General features: G+C 35.9%; 1 protein-coding gene across 1 annotated transcript in view; it reads left to right on the top strand.

Annotated features, from left to right (window-relative positions):
* The window catches only part of BUB1B (BUB1 mitotic checkpoint serine/threonine kinase B), a 33,474-nt gene extending 19,372 nt beyond the window's left edge, over positions 1-14,102 (top strand). Inside the window, exons 16-22 of the mRNA XM_070931335.1 lie at positions 384-527; positions 2,047-2,156; positions 3,096-3,257; positions 3,505-3,647; positions 6,186-6,357; positions 6,567-6,673; positions 13,572-14,102. Of these exons, the coding sequence (XP_070787436.1) occupies positions 384-527; positions 2,047-2,156; positions 3,096-3,257; positions 3,505-3,647; positions 6,186-6,357; positions 6,567-6,673; positions 13,572-13,755 (1,022 nt within the window). The 3' untranslated portion in view covers positions 13,756-14,102. The remainder of the gene's footprint in view (positions 1-383; positions 528-2,046; positions 2,157-3,095; positions 3,258-3,504; positions 3,648-6,185; positions 6,358-6,566; positions 6,674-13,571) is intronic.
* The last annotated feature ends 552 nt before the right edge of the window (positions 14,103-14,654 follow it).

Below are 14,654 nucleotides of genomic sequence, written 5' to 3'. Positions count from 1 at the left end.
TGGTCTATGAGCCATAGGGGAGTTAGCAAATGGTGTGGCTTCAATCCCTGAGTTTTAGAGCAGAACAACTTGACTTTGCTGCCCCTAATTCTTTCATGTCCTTGGAGGGGTAAGGGGTGCTGGGACACTGTCCCAAAATTAACTGGATTCTTGATTCATGCAAAGCTGTATTATAGTTAATGGTGACAATACCAGGTCAGGCTGGACAATGCTGTCAAGTATAAGGCAAGAAAATACACATTGGTAATATAAAACACATTCTGAGTGGGAAACATAGCTTACTTGAAGAACAATTTTCAATTTCTGTTTAGTTATTGTAGAGGAAAATTACTATGCATTATGGAATTGTTATTTGACAAATTATGGTTTTGAGTTTTTTTTAGATGACACTTCTGAGGGTTTGCAGAATGCTGAACAACGCAAACAGTTCTTGCAACCTCTTCCAGATTTCTTGACCCAGGCGTTTAACTTTAAACAGGAGGATCAGATTATGCCTTGGATAGAATTGGAAAAAGAAGTTAATTTAGGTGAGGATTATTATAGTCTTGTTATGATATAATCTGTTTTAATAAAGTCTAGAGGGAGAGTGGAAAAGCCATGGCCAGCATGTAACTTCACATCCTATTTGCAGTCCCCTTAGAATGTATGAAGTGGAATTGTTTAATCTTTTGTTAATTGGTGGAAATTAAAGGTCAAAAAGGGTGACTTGAACCTTGCTAAGATGCTCCCTGCTTAAGTCTGGTTCTACTAGGTCAATTTTATTTTTTCATGTTGGGTTTCTAAAGCAGGGTTTAGTTACTTCAGGTAAGATTGAAAAATGATTTGTTCTTATTGTTTTCAATTTCAGATAAGTAGTTGGACCTTGGATTAAAGTGTAGAACCCAGGTCTAGTCTGCCACTTAGAGCTAGAATTGTATTAGGTTTTTTGTATTTTATTTTATCTCAGTTTTAACTTGCCATGTTACCATGCGGATGCTGATCTTTAACCTGATGAAATGTATTTTGTGAACCCTGAACGGTTTATATTAGTCTAATTGATAATGCCTTAAATTTCAGTTGCCTCTTTTTCTCTTGAGTTAATCTTTAGTGATACAGGGAATCACAGAAAGTTAACCAAGGAATTCAGCTATTCGTCTTGTCACATTTAAAACATTTATCCTATTAAACTACTGTCAAAAATATCATTAGTGCCATTAAAAGGTTACATTTACAGTGGGCAACAGTGTCCAAATAAGGGTTGTGTGTAATTGAAAATAATTTAGGAGATGTGCTTCTAATCTTGGGCAAACATAGTGCTTTCCTACTATTCTTTAAAGCAGTGATAGCTAACCTTTTCTGGACCGAGTGCCGAAAGCGCGCACCCAAACCTCCAAAATGCAATGCACACATGGCCCCACGCATGCATCCTAGGCCCGCACATGCGGCCCCCGCATGTGCCCCGCACATGCATGCACGTGCACCCTGCGCATTCATGGCAGAGACCCAAAAACCAGCTGGTCTGCAGGAGGCATGCACACATGCACGCCAGAGCTGAATGACAGCTTGCGTGCCAATTTTGGCACACGTGCCATAGGGTCAGCATCACGGCTTTAAAGAATTCTAGCTTTTTTCAAATTGTCTCATGAGCCTGAAGAAAAAAAATGCTACTGTAAGAAGCTGCCTCTTTAATGCAGCTTTCAAAGCAGGGACAGCTTTGTGCTCAGGCAGATGTCTGAAAAAAGTCCATTGCTTTAATTAATAGCAGGCAGGTGCTGTGCTCATGTGAGGTTTCAAAGCATTTCTGAAACATTGCACGGTACAAATAAATATGCAAGTAGTGATGTTGATTATGATGCAGTCCTCCAAATGCGATCCATTGTGCTATCTTCCCAATAATTCCAGATTAATAAAGAAACAACCATATCAACTCTAGAGGTGTGTAGAGATTTAGGGTCTTTTTAGAATTAAATGTTCATATGCCTAAATATTATTTCTAAATGTGTAAAGATGTTAAGAACACGAAATGTTCTAGTAATGATTTGTTTTTGCAAACAATTGTTTCACCAGGAAATGCTACTTATCATGTTACTCATGAGTATTTGATAAGTGAACAAGACAAGATATTCTCTGCTGTATCAGCTAACATAACAAATAAGGATTCAGCATTTTTAATAAAGGTATAATTATTTTATTTTGATCATACTTTAACTCTTTCATACTCCCATATGTTCATTAAACACTTATGAAGCCCTTCAACCTGTCCCTTTAATTTGCAATGCAGTTCTCTTGCTTCTCTTCTAAAATGACATGTTGCTCAAACCCTTAAGATTGTTTTTTAATTAAAAACAAAAATGTACTCTATTCAAACAACAGTTAAAAATACAGAAAGATTGTCACCATAAAAATGTAGAAAGGCAGCAAAAGATTTAATTTTTACTACTGCCGTAAGCTGAATAGTCATGTTATCTTTTTTTTAAAAAAATCATTCAATGAAAAGTAAGGTGAAATAAAGTTGTATTTTAATTCTGAAGCATAAGAGAAAGAGTTCAGGTCAGAATGAAACTTCTATTTGTTCTGCTGAAATGTGTCCCAGATTTTCTCTAGGGAGCAGTGTCCCTATTCAGAAAGACATATAGTTGCAAAGAATGTTTTGCTAGGAGAATGATACTGTTAGATATAACCAATTCTTTTTAATTCAATCTATGTGAAGTTTCCCTGCCTTATGTGGGCCACTCTAATCCAATTTTGATTGCTCATCCCATCCCTATTACTAGAGTGGAATTAGGCAATGTTTTCAGATTTTCTACAGGCAGTGAAGCACAATGGTCATAATAGAATACCTTTCCATGGTGAAATTGTGATAGAAACATGGTATTTCAATTGCTGTAATGAGATCTGCCATATTGGCTCAAATTTATCTGCTACATAAACACGCCATTTATTTACTTGTTTATCTAATTTATACAATCGGCTATCTCACAAGCAAGCAACTGGGCTGTGTACATTAGCTATAATTGTACATTATCAGATAACAAAATAATCCCTTAAATTTGGATAAGCATAGCTGTTGAGGTTTGAATATTAGGAAGTCATAGTTGTAAATATTCTTTACGCAGGTACATTCTGATCCTGTGCCATGGGACTTCTACATATTATTGGTGCTTCAAGAGCGCCTAGGTGCTGAATTTGACCAGAACTTTAGTCAATACTGCACTTGTTACTTATATCACAATGGCTGTGTGACTCTACATGAGACAATACGCTCTCTCACTGTACAGGTCAGTACGTACATTATTGAATGCGTAGGAATTGAACAATTTATGCACACTTATCTTCATGTGTAAGTAAAACAGCTATATGAAGAATCGGAACAGAAGTAGATGATGCAAAATAAAAATAAATGTATATGATTAAGAAAAGCAAGCTTGGAATATAGGCATGATAGTTCAAGATTTAATTAACTTAGTTGGGATCAGAATGGTAGAAAATTTGCTTATGCCTAGTTTTTATTCCCCTGTCCCATAGGATATGATCCAGCATGATAAAGTTATCCCTCAAGAAGTGGTACTGCTGATAATTGACAACCTTCTAGAAGTGGTGGAAAAATTACATAAAGCGGAAATAATCCATGGGAATCTGAATCCGGAAACATTGTTCTTGGGAGACAGGTTGACTACCTTTGTTTATTGACCTCAAGTTTTGTGTTTTTAGACTGGCACTATTCAAAATAATATTCCAAGTAGATGCAAGCTTGATTTTGGGCAATGTATGTCACTGAGGAAAAAAATAAGATCATTACAATAATTAATCCTAAATTGATGTTGTAATAAAGACTATGGACTCTTGAGTCAGTAAATTCAAGTTTGATTGTATTCTCTCCTAACTTGTACCTAAATTTATAAGAAGCTCACCAATCCATTTGGAGCCATCTGTGACCTTCAGTGTTATTGATGACAAACATATAGGTGACATGTTGCTCAAACCCTTAAGATTGTTTTTTAATTAAAAACAAAAATGTACTCTATTCAAACAACAGTTAAAAATACAGAAAGATTGTCACCATAAAAATGTAGAAAGGCAGCAAAAGATTTAATTTTTACTACTGCCGTAAGCTGAATAGTCATGTTATCTTTTTTTTTAAAAAATAATTCAATGAAAAGTAAGGTGAAATAAAGTTGTATTTTAATTCTGAAGCATAAGAGAAAGAGAACTGAGTGTCATAGAACAATTGTACAGAGGAAAAAACTTGTATTAGGAAAAGAACTTACTTTACACATTGTGGTAAAACATGATTTGCTTGATTATTGTTTACAGAAAAAACACAATTGAATAAATTTCATAAATTGCCATAAGGTACAATTTATAGATCACAATACACACAACAGGAATAAATCATTTTGTGATTTTGTTTAATATAGTTTATTCTATGATTAGTTCAATATGAACCCAGCCCCTGTGTGATTTTGATTGTAATACTATTTTTATGGGTTGTATTGTTACACTAAAAGATGTAATGCATAGTGAGAGCTGGATTAATGTAACTAAAAGGAAGTCTGGCATAGTAGAAATATATACTGTATTATATGCTATTCAGTTTTCAGACCATTATTTGCATATATTATTTCTCCATTTAAATTTGGCAAATGGCATTGTTGTTCTGTTTTTAAGGATAGTTTTAAGGATGAGAAAAGACAGACAGACAGCTATGAAGTATCTGGTCCAGCGTGTCCTGTAATAGATATCCTCCCATATACTCAACTTTTTTTCTAATGATCCCAATTTGTGCTAAAGTCTTCAAGCATAATTTGCAGACCTCTGTAGTTGAAAATATTAAAACAAAACAGTAAACTATTTTGTTTAATCTGTGGGTACACTATAATGAACGATAAAAACTTTCAAGCGTGTCACATTAATTTTGATGCTGATATATTATAGCTTGCTACAAAAGTATCTATTTTGCCATTTTATTTTAAATATTTTTAATAGCATTCCAAAAGTGGTCAGTCACATGCATATTGCCTTTATATTTTTATGCTACAAATATAGCGCTCTTATGACCATTTTAAAGGAACTGTCATCTGTTCTATATATTATCTGTTTCTAGTAGTAGAACAAGCACTATGAAAACTTTGGGCTGAGTGAAGAATTAGCAGAACTGTATTTATTGGAAAGAAAGATAAACCTGAATTTAAGATACTTTCCCTCTTCCCAAACAAATTCCTACACAAAGATTACATGTAAGAAAAGTTACATGTTTTGTCAAGTATTGTTCCTAACTCCTATTGCAATTAATCCTGAAGATCCCAACAAATGTATAAATGAGTTTTAGTCCCCAGAGACCTCATTCCAGAAAAAGGAAGACCAGGGCAAAGAATCAGTATTGACTGAGTAAAATTAATGCCTGTTGTAAAATAAAGTATCGAGGTAATATATATATATATACATACATACATATACATACATATATATACATATACACACACACACACACACACACACACACACACACACATACAAAACATTTTCTATTTAAACTAGTCTTTTGTGCACCTACATAAATGCGGTGGACATCTAAGGGTGGCAAAGATAAATTATTCTGCAATGCCCTATGGAGTTCAGTGGCCCTTATTCCAGGCCAGTATGGTAGCCTTAGTCTCTTCTTTACCTTTCATTTGTAGAAGATAAAATCTTCAGTCAAAAAAAACCCTTAACCTATAAATATTCTTTGCTAATTAAGGATCTGGTTTTCATGCGACTTTGGTCACATAGCTGGCTTTCATGAATAGAGGGGAGTCTCCATTGGAAACAATCATCCTCCATCTTTTACAAGCAACAAAAAGAGAAAAGACTGATGTGATTGCCCTTTTTTTGCCTCAAAACAGCCAGTATGGTTTCACTTGAATACATACCCATCCTTCTTCCAACCACTTGCTTTTATTATCCTCACCTGCCACCTGTTGATTTTTTTTCAATCATATTTTCCTATGGCAGTGTTTACAAAGTACCTCTACACACGTATGTGCGCGTGCATATACACATACCATTCACAGATAATCAATTAAGGGAAAACCTTGCTTTTGCTTTATATCAAGGACACTGCTAAGAATGAATCAAATTCTTAGCACAAACACTAGAGGGAAGCAGTAAGACGGGCATGTGCAAATACTATAACCATTCAATTAAACTGCAAATCTCTTCTCTTTCAGAATTTACACTCCATTTGCCATGGAGAAGACTAACAAAATTCTGAAGATTGTAGATTTCTCTCACAGCCTAGATTTAAAACGACAGCCAACTGAGAATTCACTGAAAAGCTTCCCAATAACTCGGACCCAGATTGGACAGCAGATCTTTAATGAAAACACCCTAGTACATCAGGTAAAACCCCATTTTAACTCTTATTTTTAAAATATTTTTAAAATTTTGACATCTTAAACCCCAGAAAAAATACATTTGAAGTAGATGTAATATTTCTGGAGTAAGCTGCTTCTAAAAAGATTACTTTTTTCATTATATGACTCAAATGATTAAAGATTATGGAATTACAAATCATTATTATTAACACAGAAATCCTTCAATCGTTCCAGGTGGACATGCTTGGCATTGCAAACACTGCCCATTTGATTTTGTTTGGGGAATACCTGCAAGTTCATTGGGAAGAAGACAGATGGAAAACTAATAAAGATTTATCTCAGTAAGTTTTTAGCATTTCAAAGACTGTGCCTTCTGTTTCCCATTCTAGATTCACCATGACAAATTATACCATTAATTGAGAGGAATGACATATTAAATCAGAATAACATGTTAATTAGTTAAGTAATTGTGACAACCACAGGTGGTCCTGGGACTTAAGTATATGTGACCCAAAGGTGCTTTTTCAGGAGGCAACCGGACTATCTTGTTTTTTTCTTTTGAAGATGTTTTGCTTCTCATCCAGGAAGCTTCTTCATTTCTGACTGGGTGGTGGGGAATGGAAGGATTTATATTTCTTGCAGGCAGCTTGTCATTATGACTGCAAGGAATATAAATCCTTCCATTCTACACCATCCAGTCAGAGCTGAAGAAGATTCTTGGATAAGAAGCAAAACATCTTCAAAAAAAACAAACCCCAAGAAAGTCTAGTTGCCTCCTGAAAAAGCATCTTTAGGACAATCATGACCTGGATGACTCAGAATCTCCACAGACATATATGTGACCCAATTTTGCATTTTGTGTTTCACGGTGTTACTATACTAAACTGCAGTTTAATACTATTTTTTTAATCTTAATATCAACAAATAGGCATCTTGTACACTTTGAAGGTGGGCTAATGCGGTATGATTTACATGGGGCTGTTTGAAAGACCCAGCTTGCTTTGGGTCCCATTGATTAAGCATGTCATTTAGTGGGACAGAGGAAGGTTTTTTTCTGTTGCTGAATCTATTATGGTTTGTCACAGTCAGCCAGATGTTTAGACAGGGTTTGGCATTTTTGTCCACCTATCAAGTCTTTCCTAAGAACCTGGGATAGGCCGATGTTGATATTTGATAGTGTTAAAAGTATCATCACAGGCTGTTTTAAGTAAAGCTGCCTTTTGCAATTGAATGATGGTGATTTTGCCAATGCCAACAGTATTGAAGTGGGGTTCCAGTTTTGGGATTGCACCCAAGGCACCTAGTACGTTACTACATTTATTTGCCACCCATCTGGTGGCTCAAGGTGATTGTCTTATGAGGTGATAATACAAACAAATATCCCAACAATTATAAAGATTAAAAAAAGATTAAAAACAAAAAATCCAAACTAAAAACCATGTGTTTGGGCCGAGAGATGGTGGTTCCTTCTCTATTACTGCACCAATCAACTCCAGCCAACAGCTTCTCCTTCAGGAGTCCAACCCAATCAGCATAGCCAAGTTTTGAGGCTTTTCCTGAAGGTAAATGAGAGGAGGGCACATCTCGCCTCCTATGGCAAAATATTCCAAAGGGCAGGGGCTCTGGCAAAAAAGGCCCTTCTCCTGGATTACACCAGCCAAGATTCCTAGTAGGTCTCGTCTGTATAGTGTAGTGACCATCTTGCCTGATTTTGAGCTGCTTAAGGTAGAGAAGATGTGGAAGAATGGCTTTATTACCTTGTAGAGGTATTGTTTTGCGGGGGGGGGGGTTGTTATCAAATTGGGGTGTGTTTTTTTTCTCACTTTATAAAGCTGTCGAGATTAGTTTGGAGTTGGATGGCCCAGAATTTTGATTAAGTAAATTCTGCTAAAATGTCAAATAATTTAAATGTCTTTTAAACAATGAGGTGAGAACATAAAACTTATTTCATGTTTTTAGTAGAAATATTAAATGTGGTATCAACTGTAATGTAGAATTGCAATGTGGAAAAAAATGCTCAGGGACACTTTGTGATATAATCCTGTTGTATCTATAGCCATTGTTTGTTGAGTAAGCTTAGAGGTTATACTCATATGCCAAGCCAAAACCAAGACAACCACATTATGTCTTAGCTTAACATATGAATCTAGTCACTGACTGACAGGATTACTACAACTGCCTCCTACAGCAAAAACAGTTAATCCCTTTAACCAAAAGGGTGGATGGATTGGACCTTCCCCATTCCAGAAGTAGAAACTAGAGGCTACCCATCACAGTATTATGGCTTCTTACTTCTTCCAATGCTTTGCATTTAGCCAAAAAATGATCTTAGTACCTGGAAAATACAAACATTTTCTTGCTAAATATTTGTGCCAGGAACATTTATAATAAATTTTAATACTAAGAATATGGCAGTCAGACATTTGAAAATAGTCTTTGTCTTTTTGACTCTTCACTTTGTCTTTGAAAAATCAATGCCTGCCTATCCTCCAAGTTGAGGTTGAATAGATGCCTCCATAGCCCTATATCTTGTTCCAGAAACTTTTTCAATACTCTAAAGCAGGGTTAAAGTTTATCCATAGGTTTTGAGTAGCATACCAAGGTGGTACACTTGGAAAAATAATAACTGGAACCATCACTGTCATTATATGCATAACCACACTGAAATCTTTGGATAACTTAATGAGGTCCTTTAATTATGCTCCTTGGCTCTTGAGGACGGGCCAGGTTAGCTAGAAGTGACATGGGTGACTCTTCACTTTGCAGTGTTGTTCACAGATTCTTTCAAGATATTGTAGTTGTCAGGTGGGTAGTGCAGATCCCTGATTAACCACACAAACTTCATGTGACTTTTACGAACCCATGTCTTTGCATTGTCAGTTTAATTTCTTTTGGACAGCAGTTGTGGGGCTAAGAGAAAAGCCTTTTGTACAGTATTTTGAGCTATTTGGACAAATGGTGGGGTAAAAATACAATTTAAGTAGCTTCTAAACATCCCTTATTGATGTGAGATCCCCTGTTCCATATGGGGGCTATGGAAAAGTTTTCTCCAGTGTTGAGAAGTTTAGGATAAGACATACCTGGGATAACCCCACCTCAAGTAGTAGTGCTGCCCAGACTATTAAGTCAGTATAGCCTCAGTTGCTCAAAGGCTGAGTAAATCAATTGATGCAGACTGCTTCTTATCTCTTTAAAATCAATGTATTCTACTGTTTAGCCAGTATACTGGTTAAACTGTTAAATTTGAAACAAAGTTCATGCCCCCCATACAACCATGGAGCTCATGGAGTGACTGGCAAGATAAATTCTCTTAAATTACAAAGAATGCTCCCTGATTTGAAGGCTTGAAATTCAATTTGCTATATCACTTCTTTCTTTAGCACATGCAATAATTAAAAGGTATGAAATGAGAATTCAGCATTTTACAATATAGAGAGTTTTGTTTATTCTTCGGTCACTTGATCTTTGTTAATATAAGTAATTAATATTTGATGCTGTTTCCAAGTTTAGGTGTAGATTAGTGGCTACTATCCCATAATAGTCTTTTTCTACTATATTTCCAACTGCTTTTCTTAAATTATGTTATCTTCCCTTCCATGCATTACTTGGGCCAGATCCCTTATCAATTCAACACACATACTTTTTATCTCTAATCTGTGAGTTTATCTATATAGTATGGCTTTAATTGGGGAAAATGAATGCCTAGATCATTCAAGAAACTAGAGCTAGTAATAGCATGGGTAAGTTTAATGAGATGAAAAACAGATGAAAGCCCATGCTACTCAGTAGGTAATTTAATGTGCAAGAATGTAGAAGAACAATTGATTCATTTTTACAGCACTTACTTACCAACATACGTGTAACATATTTGTGTTGACATTTAGTATCATTTTATAACAGAGAGAAAATGTTAACTTTTTTTTTTTAAAAAAACTAAACTTTTTAAAAATGTTCACAGAACTACCAGTAATATATGGGCTATTTTTTAAATGATGTCTGTGAGAACTATAATTTGAAGCAACTGCTTTTCCCACTTACAAATGTCCTGCTGAAGCTCTTAACCTTGAGGACGATGAGTGTGAATATGTATCTTTCCAGGACACTTGATCTCTGGAGAGAAAACTGATCATAACAAGTGGATGAGGATGGAGAGCAACAAAAATAGTGCAGATGGTTTAGAAAGGTGAATTGCAAACAGATTTGATCTTGAGGTTTATGGTGGATAAATAGGAGAGCTTGTGGTAATGGAAATCATTGGATTTAATTGTAAAGTGGCCAGACTATTTTTGAGCAATTTGCTGTTATCTAACACAGGGGTCCCCAACTCCTGGGCCAGGGCCCACTACCAGGCCTTGAGCCATTTGGAACTGGGCTGCAGAAGTGATGGGCAAGCACACACGTGCATCCCCACTTGCATGAAAAACAGGCAAGCATATGTGCACATTCTCCATTTGCTCAAGCAGCAGGTATGTGTCCTCTCCACTCAAATGGAGCTGCACATGCACACACTTGCCCACTGCTCACACGAAACCATCCCTTTACACACACGTGCACACACGCACACCTCTGGTCCACAAAGCTGGAGAGGTTGCGGAACTCTGATCTAACACATTTTATGGAGTAATGTAAGTATATTACTTAGAAAAGGTATTGCTTGACTGACTGACTGACTGATTTAATCATTACAATTGGTCTGAATTCTACTTGCCTTTTTATCACACATTGGGATTCAGAATAGTCTCATGAAATCTGGGGTATCTGTATATTATATAGCTCTTACTTGGTTGATTTAAGCCACTGTGAGATGTACCAAGAGCTTTGCTACTGAACTCTTTCTGATCTGCAGTGTATTAAATTGTCCATTTATATACTTATTTGCCTTTAACTTTAGAGTACTTATTTTTATCACCTATACAATCAAGGGAATGTATAAACTCTTATTTCCTATAGGTTTCTTTCTTAGAGTTATGCGTCATCATAATAATTCATATTTGATAAATTAAGTTACCCAGTTTTAATGTAGATGAATTTATCTGTTGCATTCTTAAAAAAAGGTTGCCTTTTTATAGCATTTCCTTTTAGGAGTGAGCTTTAAATAGATGAATATGCATCAACAGCTTCATTGAGCTGACTAATGAAATGCATATGATGAGTTTTCAAGCAGATATAAGCAGGATACTTGTAGTGATCAGACTGTTCAGAATATCTACTGAAATATTTGTATGTGTGCAGGAGCTCCTTATTCCTGTCCCTAAATTGATGCTTATATTGCACAGATGGGAAAAAAATCAGCTAGATAAATTTAACTAAAATGTTCCCAGTGATGCCCTCTTTTCTGTCTAGGCACATTAGTTCACTAAAATTCATATAATAAACTTATTTGCATTATGTTACATTACATGTGGGTTTGCAGTTTGAATTACCATGGTTTTTGTTTCAATATGAATTATTCTGGTCCTTCAATGAAAAGGGTTCTTTGACCTGATGGGGGGAAAATTCAAATCCTAACTCTGTTTAAATTAAGAAATAGTTTTGCTATTTTACAGTTCATCCTCCTGAATGCTCCATAGTCTCTTGAGGTTAACAATCTGTTTGATAGTTTAAATCAAGAATTTTGGGAAGCAAAGAACAGGTTGGTGAGAAAGAAATAGGTGTTTCTATCCTTTCTCTAATCCATTTTATTTCTGTATTCTGTATATTACAAAATAAGGGTATTCAATTCCTTACTGGCAACTTGTTTGCAGAAAATAACTTCAAAAAGTTACTTATAATAAAAAAGATATTTTTATTATATGACTTACGGAATTTCCATGCTGACCAAATAGAAGAGAATTGCTCTTTCTTTCAGCAGGCACAGATATGCAATATGGCATTTTTGAGGCAATGTTTAATGTGTATACAATTGTGTTTTGTATTACTCACTCCCCTTTCCAAAACTAGTCAGTAAAAACAAAATACAGTACACAATCTTCATTTTAGAGAGGAAAATGGTTTATTTTAGGAAGGTGCACTGCATCAGTGTTTATTCTTGAAGCTGTTTATCTGTATCAAAACCTGCCCTTTGAATAAACACATGCAGTGAAATAATGTAAAACTAAAATAAATGGCAAAAGTATATTTTTTAAAATTCTAGTTACAGTATTGTAGTTTTAGACAATTAGACCATTTGTTATGAAATATATGCAGAGCTTTTACTGTGTTTCTGAATTGCAATATGTTTATCTAATATTTTAAATTTTGTATTTCACTTTGAAATGAACAAACTTTTTGGAAATCATGAAATTCTACAGTTGTATAACAATTATATTAAGTCTTAATTTTGTGCTCTGAATCCAATTCATTCTTAGAAATATACTGTTCTTTTTGGAGTATAAGACGCACCTTCCCCGCCCTCCCCAAAGAGGGTGGAAATGTTGGTGCGTCTTATACACCGAATACAGCCATTTTTTGCCTCCTGAAGCCCCGCCCTGTGGGTCCTGCTTTTGTGAAAAATGGGCCCATTTTTCGCAAAAATGGGGCATGCAGAGGCTTTGAGAGGCCTGCAGAGTGCTCCTATGGACTGGGGAGGGCAAAAATGCCCCCATTTTTGTGAAAAAACAGGCCCGTTTTTGATCTCCCAAACCCTCCACGCGTCACGTTTTTGCCTTCCCCAGCCTCCAGGAGTACACTGCAAGCCTCCCAAACCCTCTGTGCGCCCTGTTTTTGCGAAAAATGGGCCTGTTTTTCACCCATTTTTCACAAAAACGGCGTTTTTGCCCTCCCCAGCCACCAGGACCACACTGCAAGCCTCCCAAACCCTCTGCACACCCTGTTTTTGTGAAAAATGGGACACGCAAAGGGTTTGGGAGGCCTGCAGAGTGCTCCAGGGGGCCGGGGTGGGCAAAAACCTTTTTTTCTTGCTTACCTCTTCGAAATCTTGGTGCGTCTTATACACCGGTGCGTCTTATAGTCCGAAAAATACGGTACTTCTTGTGCCAGCTTTTAATTTTTCTTTCTTAATGAGTAGAAGGCATAAAATCTACAAATATAATGATTTCAGTGCTTTCAAAGATCCTTTATATTTCATCGTATTTAGCAACCACATAGGTCTTACAATGTTTATGAAATTAATAAAGCATTTACATCTAGATGAGAACTTTATGGCTGCATTCAAGGACAACTGAGAAAGTACAAATTTATACAAGAATCTGGAAGTGCAGTATGCAGAATATTCTCAAGCGCTTTTTTCTTCTTGTTTAGGTCCACCGATGGTGATTTGTGGAATACATTCTTTGACAAAATTCTGAATGCAAATGGGAAATCTACTGTGCTGCTTCTGCAAGATCTCAGAGAAGAGCTGAGCAGTTCCTTTGATAGTTCTTTCCCCAAACACCTTTGTGATTTCATACAAAGCTGGAAGACTTCACTTGTGTTGGAGACATGATTCTGACTAGAAAAAATGCCCCTTTTAATATTTCCCTACTTTTCTACTTCCCTCTATACCACCTAAGGCAAATGAAAGCTAAAGCTTGATCTTAGTCCTGCTAGATGTGCAAACAATAGGAACATTTTTCACAATTATTTACTCATAGGTTGTCAAATGAAGCTTAGCTGATGCCTTAAGAATCTGTACAGTTGCTATCCATTGGCAATATTCTATGCTTGCTTCTCTATAAATTTCCAGAATTGACTGCTTTGTAGTATCTTAACTTTTTCATCCTTAAGCTGTTGTAAATCCCTTACTTGTTTGTCTTCTTTCTGTGTGACCACTGTTCAGTAAAACTGTTTTGTTGCCACCATGAAAATTTCAAGAATTATTGGATGAATAAAAATGTTGACACTATTTCTAGTTTTTGCAGCTATTTGGATTGCTAGGTTCTTTAAACAAAGCTTGGTATCTGAACATGTTCAGAAACTGTGTACCAAAAAAATCCTGCAAGAGGCAAAATGCCAGCTGTGATGTGATGTTAGTTACATAATTGGCATTTCCCTACTTTTAGTGGAAGGGGAAGGCGAAATTATTCTTTTGCGTCTGCATTACTACTGCCCCCACTTCTGCCGCCTATGGCTGCTATTTGGATCATGAAAAAAAATCTACTTTGGGCGGTAGTATTTAGGTCAGTAGCAGCATTAGATCATTGATTGCCGTGGATATTTTCCTCAAATATTAATAAATTCACTTGGCATTCTAAATTGTGTATATTTGTACAGGTCATTCTGTATGTATAAAATGATAGGATATATTTCTACATTTGACCATAGATGGAAGCTGCAATCTGCTAGTAGAGAACATGCCAATCTTATGTAGTAATGCTGCCAACACTTATTCTGCAGCAGCTTAAT

Source organism: Pituophis catenifer, unplaced genomic scaffold (assembly GCF_029215685.1).
Source record: "Pituophis catenifer annectens isolate HBS135680 unplaced genomic scaffold, rPitCat1.0.hap2 SCAF_1, whole genome shotgun sequence".
NCBI classification, from domain to species: Eukaryota; Metazoa; Chordata; class Lepidosauria; order Squamata; family Colubridae; genus Pituophis; species Pituophis catenifer.
Note: the sequence above shows the minus strand (reverse complement) of the source record. Positions and strands in the feature narration are given on the sequence as shown.